This window comes from Vigna umbellata, chromosome 10 (assembly GCF_029865625.1).
Source record: "Vigna umbellata cultivar VRB3 chromosome 10, Vumbellata_1.0, whole genome shotgun sequence".
NCBI classification, from domain to species: Eukaryota; Viridiplantae; Streptophyta; class Magnoliopsida; order Fabales; family Fabaceae; genus Vigna; species Vigna umbellata.
This window is the reverse complement of record NC_142174.1, coordinates 15,129,896-15,139,471: the sequence shown is the minus strand read 5'-3', so window position 1 is coordinate 15,139,471 and position 9,576 is coordinate 15,129,896. Positions and strand designations below refer to the sequence as shown.

Here is a 9,576-nt window from a genome sequence, read left to right as displayed (position 1 = left end):
TCTCAAATTTGAAGGACCTTTCAAAGTCAAAATTGAAAACTAGCTTTCTTTCAAAACATAAAAATCGTCAAAATTGATATTTTGTCTTAAAAATAAAGTCTTCTCCTTACACATTCTAGAATCAAAATTTGACTACATATTAAAAAGTTAGTTATTTTGTGATAATCTAATGTTGATTTTCCACTATCTTGTGATGTTTATCTAAAACTTGGTAAAATTATTAAATTAATTGTTTTAGGCAGAGACGGTTAGAATTTTTCATACCATGAATAGAGATGGCTTTATCTTAGCCAACATTTTGATGATGTAAATGCTGGAATCCAGATCGATTTGATTACGTATTAAATGCATCATTCATAAGCTGAATAGTGCATTAACTTTTGTGCTTTAATATTACATTAATTTTGTGAATGCATTGAAGATCATTCTGTGAACAATTATTGGAGAATAATACGCTTGTGACCCTTAAGTGCATCCCTCTCTTATTGGATATTATTCCCAAAATTCTTCATTTTTATTCAACTAATTTATGTTATACATCACTTTAATAATTAAATTAAAAAAAACATTAAAGTTTATTTTAAATAATTTGTTCATTCTCTAAAATATAGTGTGTATACAGAAGAGGTGCATGTGTTACATGGTTTTTTCGGTATTATTTGGAAGTTTCTTTCTGCACCTCTATATTTTTTTCTGCACCTGCGTCTAAAAAAAGTTATTTTTTAGATTGTAGAATATATAATTCGGAAATTAGTTTTCTCCTTTAAAAAAACCATAGGCTACATGCTTTAGGAATCAAAAATAATTTTTGGATTATGCAGGTCAAATAATTTTCAAATTATATAATTCAGAAACTAAATGATTTTCAGATCGTGCTATTTAAAAGATAATTATTTTTTATGTTTAAATTTTATAATTCATAAGTTACTATCGTATAATCTTAAAATCATTTTTATCTTTCAAATTATATAATCTAAAAAGACAAAGTGAAAAATATTTTATATGAAAGTGCAAGAAGAAAACATGTAGAAGTGGAGGAAGAAACTAGCGTATTATTGGAATCAATAATTTAATTTATACGTTATATGGCCAGGCTAAGTAAACAGAATGTAAAGCAGCTGATAAGAAATGTGAAATCAATTTACACCAAAAGAATAACAAATTTCGCTTGTAATATGATTAACGTGGCAATTTTTAATATATTTACAATATAATGATTCTAACAAATAATTAAATTTTAACATTTATTAAAAAAAAAATAATGTAAGAAAAGTAGTGTCTTAGTTTAGTTTGGATTCATCTTGATCTTGTTTTGGTTGTCTTTCTTTTGGAGTGAAACTATAAGGTTGTTAAGAATATTTAGTTAATATCATTATTTAAATGAATTTTAAAAAAAATAAAATTAGTTTTTGTATAAAGATAAAATATATTTAATTATTATTTAAATTTAAAATATTAAGATTGATGTATTATAAATATTTGATATTTTATTTTATTATATTATATTTTATATATATATATATATATTATATATATATATATATATTATATATATATTATATATATATATATATATATATATATATATATATATATAATAATAAAATAAATAACAAGCTATTTCATCCACTTTTTTTTATAGAAAGGCAAGATGTCATAAAAGGAAAAATGTTACTCGCTTTCTTTCTACTTATTAAACAAAGGATGGGAATAAAATTATATCTTTCAAGACTTTTTTGTATTTGGTTTGTGATTTTAAAATTAAAAATAAAAGCACTTTTAATTTTTTGATTAAAAATTTCCTCACACATGAATATTGTATTATTATGTATAATAAATACACTTATTATAATATTATCAAAAGCTTTATATAAAGTACATAGGACCTTATCATTGTTGAAAAATATAATATTCTGTCACGATATAACACTCATATTTTCTTTATTTTTTTGTAGGTTACCTTTTTCAACAATTTTATGCTGTCTACTTTTATTTAGTATTGACACCAGAGTTCTATTTCCCTTCTTTCATTATTATTACTCATATAATACCATTATGATTTTGGGTATTTTTCAGATGTCTATACCTTACGAAATACATCAACAATGAAAAGACAAATTCCGAGACTTTAGTTTCTGAAAAGTAATTATAATAATGCTCTAAACTTCAGTGCTAATCCAAAAATATTTTCAGAATTTAATTTTTAAAATGTAAAATTATATTTCAAAACAAAGATTTGAAAATTCGTGTTAATATCCACAATAAAGTTCCAAGAATAATTTCTCAAAAAAAATATATATTTGACAAATTTGCATGCAACAGTGGAATAATCAAATTTTCTTTTCATTGCTTCAGCTCCTCTAAATTCCTAAGCAGTATTTAGTTTTACATATAGAACATGAGGTGCCACATTTGACACGAAATTAAGGAACTTGAACATAAGAGGAGCAATTTTATTCCTTAGTGTTAAACTATATGATCTTGAAATCTTTGAACTATATGGTTTATATGACGAAGCCGCAGTAATGATGAATATATATAGGTGAGAAAATTATATCTTGTTTAAAATTTTCAGTATGGAAAACTTCCTGTCATATGGATATGATCAAGGGTGCTTTTGAGCCCATACTTGAGCATTGCTTTGTTACCCGATCTGAATCCATCTCCATAAGCTGAGGAGGTATCTGATTCAATCTGGTGTTTAAAAAACTCACCAAGTTTCTTCTCAAAGTCCGAACGTTTACCCTTCTTTGATGATGCAGAAGAGGAGGAAGGTGATGATGAAGATGAAGACGAGGATGATGATGCACCGCCATTCCCAGATCCCGAATACAGCTCTGAATCTAACCACATATGAGCCAACACTTGGCAGATTCCCTCTTCAACTTCTGGACTGAGGTTAGGATAGCCTGTCAAAAAACCAGAAACTTTGTCCAACTTGGCATCATGAGAAAAGAAAATATAAACTTTCTGCTCCATGTTAAAGGCTCAATACCTTTAAGCCTAAGCCATGCATGCATCATCTCGTGAGCTAGGATTGATCCTGTTAACAACCTATAAAAATAAAATTCATGAATTATATCTGGGGAATGTCATATACAAATGCTGTGTAGATTCTGAAGGCAGATTGCATACGAAGGATACCTAGGAAGGCCATACAAAACTAGAATGGCTGTCACTTCACAGCGACGGATCAGCTTAAAGGGTTCAGTTATCATGTCTGTGACTCGGTAGCCGGCTCCGATCCTCGGCCTCCTTGAAATCTAGTATTATATGAAATATATTGAAGTAATGAAATCAGTATTTGATAAACAGATATTCTTCAATGGAAGAATTAGATGTGTGAAGACTCAATTTGCAAGCGAGAAATCCTACAGTGGTGACAGTTTGCTCTTCTGACAAGCAGAGTCCTCTGGTTTCAGGTAAGTGGTGATGACCCTACATTCAATAGAGAGAAACACATGAAGAACGGATAGTAATAACATTCCATGAATGAATTGAAAGTTAAACACATGAAGACTTGCATTCTTTTCTCCCTCCATGGCCTCATTCAGAGCTTGTCTCTCAACCAAGAGCATTGGAATTTGCTGCTCCAATTTCATATTTAGACCTTCATAAAATTCTTGTATTTCAAGGTAGAGAGGTTGGCATTCATGAGTATCCATAATTGATGAGTCTAGACACTCTAAACATAGCTTTCGACCATCATCAAGCAAAAGATATTTTGCATCCCTTGGCTGCACTGATTGAAAAGACAAAAAAGACAGAACGGTGGCGAGGGAGGAAAGGAACGGATCCATCAGTTATCTCCTAATTGTTAATTGTAGGATGAAATGTTTTCGGAGCTAATATTACTGACCTCCATTCTTTCACAGCTACAGCAACGAGGTGTGCCATCAAGCTCATGAGATGGGCAGTATTTTTGCAGCCAGAAAGGATGAGCTCTATACTCAATGAGGCCAGATGAATTAGTTGGGATCTGAAAAGAAAGAATCAATCATTTTAGTTCACTCAGCAATATACATATTACTTAGAAAAAATAACTTAAAAGCCAAGACTTAGGGTCTGTTTGATTCTCTTCTCACTCCTATTGTTTTAAAAACTGATCTCTAAACAATTCCATACTACCCAACAATCAAATTGCTCATCCAAAACCTATGGAGTTCCGAACATTGATTCCAAAACATGTGTTTAAAGAAACAGAAAGGGAGATATTCTTCATCCTCTTCTGTTTTCTTCAACTGCTCAAGAGACAGACTATCAGAAAACAGAGATGCGCACACGGGACAAACAAATTTTTAAAAAACAGAAAACTGTTATAAAAAAGTATTAAACAAAACAAGGACTTTGCCTTTTTCTTTTTAAAAGGAAAAGTAGCACCAAAATTTTACCCCTGGGGATTGCAGACTTTCACTTACACCTTTTCTATCATCACACAAGGAAAAATGTTTGATGTAGATTACAAAATTAAGGTTTGGTTTTAAATTTCCCTGATGATCTCAATCAATTATACAGGATGATGGGATCGATCTTGTAGCTCAAGTATGACGGTAAATTACTATGATTAGCAGTAACATTTGTTAGCTTAAGTAGCTGATCCAAGAATTCCTTTAAAGTTCAAAGCTCCCGTTAGATTAACTTTCCCACTAGAAATCATGAATGAAGAAATTAATACAGTAAAATAACATTTGAAACATTGAATAGATATTTCTAAAGTTCATCATAATTGATAGAAAATTTGAAATAGAACAAGCACACACAATTGACAAATAGACAACTGTTAGTGCAAAACAACTGTCAAGATACTTACAAAGCTCTTGCAAACATCACATCTGGGGTGATGCTTCTCCCTATAGCATGATTTATGGTAAGGGCGATTGCTAGACATGGAAAACTGTAAAGGAACAAATTAAGCATAATCAAATGGAGATTGACCAAAAATGAAATTTAAAGACCTTCGTTGATGAAGCTAAGAGTAGTTTTCAACTTTTTTCTTGAAAACAAAAGGAGGTTTCAACTAATTGTTTTGCTAAGCAAGCTGCAAACGCAAAAGGACACTCTAGCCTCTAACCTCATAATCAGTGATTGGCAGACGACATGCGTGGCAGCAGAAGCATTCTGGATGCCAAACACCTCCCATGCAACTTAAAAATCTTCCATGGCCAATCTCAGTCTTGCACCCAGCACAGGTTCTGAAAGCAGATTTACAAAAAAACCTATTAAATTTCTATTTTTAACCGTTAAGAAAAATTCATGAAACCTTGAAAATATAATCTTTACTATGTAGATCCATAATATTGAAATAGAGGAGAGAATTTCAGTTTTATTGGGTGTCGAATAAACTCCAAGATATTCCACTGGAAGTGCTAATGAATCACCATAAACAAGATTAAGCTAATAACATTATAGAATATGTTCATTTTAATCACTACCATTTTCTAAAATTTTCATCTAATTAGAAGGTACTTAATAACACTCAGGAAAACTAACAGACACCAAGGTATCATTTATAAAATACCAATCCAGTGCTTATCCCAGTTCAATGATTCAGATGAGAATATTTTAAAATAAGATTGATAACTCTGAATGAAGTCCAGATCAGTTAATTGTATAACCAAACACTCAAACCAGCAAAACTTAAAATTGAAGTTTCAAAACATATTCTGCTTGGAATGTTAGAAAAATCAGCAATTTCCATAAACGTACAAGGAAGGATTCGTTATACAGATAAAAGATGAAATTATACACTCAATTACCTGTATCCAGGGGGAAAGAGGTGAGGATAAGATAGAAATGAAGAATCATTGTCTGATCGAGGAGGAGAATCAATGGTCAAACTTTCTTGAATTGCCCGAGCAAGTTGCTCGTCTTCCTCAAGTTGAGCTTTAGCAAGATGTTCAACTTCATCTTGTTGAATTTTAGCCAGACGTTCATCCTCATCTTGTTGAAGTTTAGCAAGACGCTCATGTTCTTGTTGAATTTTAGCCAAACGTTCATCTTCATCTTGTTGAAGTTTAGCAAGACGCTCATGTTCTTGTTGAATTTTAGCAAGACGTTCATCCTCTTCTTGCTGAATTTTAGTAAGATATTCATCTTGCTGAATTTTAGCAAGATATTCATCTTCCTCATCGTCAATTTTACAGAGTTTATCATCTTCAGACTGAGAGTCATCCTCTAGGATATTATGGAACAAAAGCCATTAGACATTTTGGTTATGCTTTGGTGTGTAAATAATAATTGATTAACGCATTCATTATCTGAACACATAAACCATACGGAACAACAGAATTTCTTCAGTTCACTCTTTTTTACACATATTTTTATAACCTATTCAATGGACCCTTAACTATAAGAAATATAATTAAAGAACTTTTCAGTAGCAACTTAAGAGAAACACCAGAATCAAAATATCGACACAATATTATATACATATTATATTTATATTTTAAAAAAAAAAGAACCTAATTCTAATAACTTATTAATATGATTCTTATAATTCTCCTTTGATTAGGATGTAAATGAAAGAATCAACAGATAGCATCATAGCCTTTGATCAACAGAGTAGAATTTACTTAAACAATATTCAAGACTCTGAAATAGGCATAAACATGCAGCAAATAATACAACAGGTATTTAAGAACTTGTAATAAACCAATGAGCATTTTGGTCAGATTCAGATAAGTGTAGGTACCTCTTGCAGTGTGTAGAATCATCATAGTATTAAATTTGAGCCAAAGTAGTCCAACTAACCCGAAAATTAACTAAAACTGCCGACATGCAAGAGCATAAATCTTACCAACAACTTTTTTCCCTTTAAGATGATCCTCCTCTGACAGAGAGAGTGCAATTGCACGGTCAATGTCTTCTTTCTCTATATCTGTTAAATCATCCTGCATTCGGTTTGCAATTATGACAAATTCATATTATCAGCTTAAGGCTATGAGGAACTAGAACAGAGTTAGGCCTTGTTAAAGTGAAAAAAACAAAAAAATACTAGCTCAATGACATGAAAAGTTATAACTTATGACAGTGATTTTAACTCTTAATGAAAGGAAAGCTTTGATTACCATTGAACTACGATGGGTATCCCAAATTCTGTCTTCTCCATATTTGCCTTGGTATTGTCCACGTGAAATATGATCAGAACCTTTAAGCAACTTTCTAAACCAACCCATTTCATGCAAAATTATTCACCTTCAGGTTTGCAAACCTTTTGTCAAAAAATATGTCAATCGAGTAGGCACAAAAATATATTCCACAATTTATATATAGAAGGAAGGTCTACAGACTATTAAGCTTCTTTTGAAAAAGTAAATGTTATGCCTTGATTCCAAACTTCAAAATTCAGTAGCATGATGTTGAAGCTTTTAACCAGCATTGGCTATAATATATAACGCAAAAAGTATGTTATGACACTAAGGTAAATAGCAATGACAGAAACAGCCAGACAACTAGAGATTGGGAAGACATAAATATGTAGGAAATGTATCAAATTCGAGACCAGAGTTTGAGAAGAGAAAATCTCAATCTTGGATAGTTAAGATTAGATATAACCGAAACAACATTGATTTTTTCTTTCGTGTGTGTGGCTGCAGGAGTGAATCTTGACCATATAACTGAAATGGATAATTAAAATTTAGTTTGATCACTATAGTTACAAAAAATTTCCTTTCTAGTTCCTATAAGCATCTCCTTGTAATCCATATACATACCCTTTTTAATTCCAGGTGGTCTTATAGGGAGTAAAATAGATTAAAAGGATACAGATAGAGACTAAAAGGGATTAAAAATGTTAAGAGTAGAGACTAAAGAAGATGCTTTTATGTATAATTAAACCTTAAAATTAAAATTAAAACAATCTCCATCACCTATATGTCATTGTGTGACAATTTATTCGCCCCCTCGCACCTCTCGCTCCCATTAGATATGCCAATATTGTGTGTTTTGCAGGGAAAGTAAAAGTTAACGAGAACGACAGAAAGACTATCACACAACTGATATATATATATATATATATATATATATATATATATATGGATTTATCAGAAGAAAAAAACTTGCAATATGTGGAAGTTCAAAAGAAAAAACTCTTAATGAAGAAAAGATAACAGCAAAAAAGATGAAAAGCAAATTTCAATATCTAATCTTTCGTGTAAAATCCCAACGATAAGATATGAATACAGCCTCATTTCCGCACACCAGCCAGCATCGTCAAATCTCAAACTAAGCAAACATGAAGATCTTCGAATTTCCAGTTACACGTACCTGTTTGCCGAAATCTCTTCACTTCCGCAATACCCAATAGAACGTTTGATGAATAATTCAAACCCAAGTCAAATTACTTCAGAAAAATAAAAAAACTGCACCACACCCACGATTAAAGACAGCGAAAGCAAGAAAGAAAAAGGAAAAATAGTGAGTTAGCAGAATGAAGTGAGAAGTGAACTGAGCATGAAGAGATTAAGAATCTTTGGTAATAACGGATTCTGATGAATCATAATTTAATAAGTAACGAAAAACAATCACAAAGGGATTAGAGTAAAGTAGTGTATATACCCTGGAACCAAAAGAAAGAAAGAAAAAAAAGGGGTACTTAGATTCTACGCAAAAAAGGATAAGAAAAAAGGTAAATAGGAACAGAGGAATCTTTTTAAGGTAATATTATAATTTTTAAAAGACGAGTTTGGTTTGAAGATGGAGAAAATCGGAGAAGAGAGGAGAGGCAGCTGAATTTCAATGTCTACTAAAGCATGTGGGTCCTCTTCCTTTGTCAGTTACCCAGTAAGTAAAGTTGCACCTTTTCTTGTTCAGTGAAAGAAGGAGAAGAATGAAGTGTAATATCGTAATTGAAAATGGATACAAAATAGAACCGTGTGATGAACTTTTTTTTTTTTTTGTTTCTTATACATAATAATGTAAGAGAAATGAAAAATAAAAAAACAATTTATCATGAATCATATAAACAATGATACAATTATTGATTTCATGTTTCCGCGTATCAATTTTGTTACGTGCTTCTGCTTTAATTTCACTTTTTCTTAAATTTTTTCATTCTCACAGTTACATTTCTTCCGTTTATTTCGTATAAAATTAATTATTTTGTATTTTTGTGACGATTATTTCTCACAGTCATCACATATTCAATACAAATTAAATATAACTTGGAGTGAAATCTGGTAAAATCAAAGTGTGTGTGGATTTTTCGAAAAATAAAACACATGTGATAACGATTTTTATTTTTTTTTAAATATTTTCATAAATGGATATTTAAAAATCATTGTGATTCTCGACGTAGATGTGGAAATAAGATTATGTTCATTATGTATGTTGGCTTTAGGTAAATTCTTATACATCTGTGAAGCGAATTGAATTAACATGGAATTATGTGTATATTTTTTATTTGTGAAATTGGATTAATATTAATATTATAATTTTAATTAGATATTAAATATAATAAGTTTTGGTCTAATTTGAGCAAAATAGATATGTTGATATTTGTATAATTTGTCTAGCAAATTATATTTTGCTCGACTAATTTCAACTAGAAAAAATATGATTTTTAAAATTAACACAATA

The 9,576-nt window shown here is 30.5% G+C and overlaps 1 protein-coding gene across 1 annotated transcript; it reads right to left on the bottom strand.

Annotated features, from left to right (window-relative positions):
• Positions 1–2,327: 2,327 nt before the first annotated feature.
• On the bottom strand, positions 2,328–8,773 carry LOC148191993 (protein DA1-related 1-like). The gene is made up of 12 exons (XM_088100421.1): positions 8,266–8,773; positions 7,068–7,210; positions 6,797–6,890; positions 5,757–6,174; positions 5,072–5,192; positions 4,811–4,894; positions 3,860–3,979; positions 3,525–3,737; positions 3,376–3,438; positions 3,145–3,263; positions 2,996–3,054; positions 2,328–2,909 (listed from the first exon to the last, which is right to left on the bottom strand). The coding sequence occupies exons 2-12, from the start codon at positions 7,173–7,175 to the stop codon at positions 2,572–2,574; spliced, it is 1,737 nt and encodes a 578-aa protein (XP_087956547.1). The 5' UTR covers positions 7,176–7,210; positions 8,266–8,773; the 3' UTR covers positions 2,328–2,571.
• Between the last annotated feature and the right edge of the window lie 803 nt (positions 8,774–9,576).

What these genes read in the sequence shown, in the direction of transcription:
- LOC148191993 (XM_088100421.1), bottom strand. Translation starts at nt 7,175, where the DNA reads ATGGGTTGGTTTAGAAAGTTGCTTAAAGGTTCTGATCATATTTCACGT. An exon ending in ATACCCATCGTAGTTCAATG is followed by an intron (nt 6,891 to 7,067) that starts GTAATCAAAGCT and finishes AACCGAATGCAG; the next exon opens with GATGATTTAACAGATATAGA. An exon ending in GTTTTGTATGGCCTTCCTAG is followed by an intron (nt 3,055 to 3,144) that starts GTATCCTTCGTA and finishes TTATTTTTATAG; the next exon opens with GTTGTTAACAGGATCAATCC.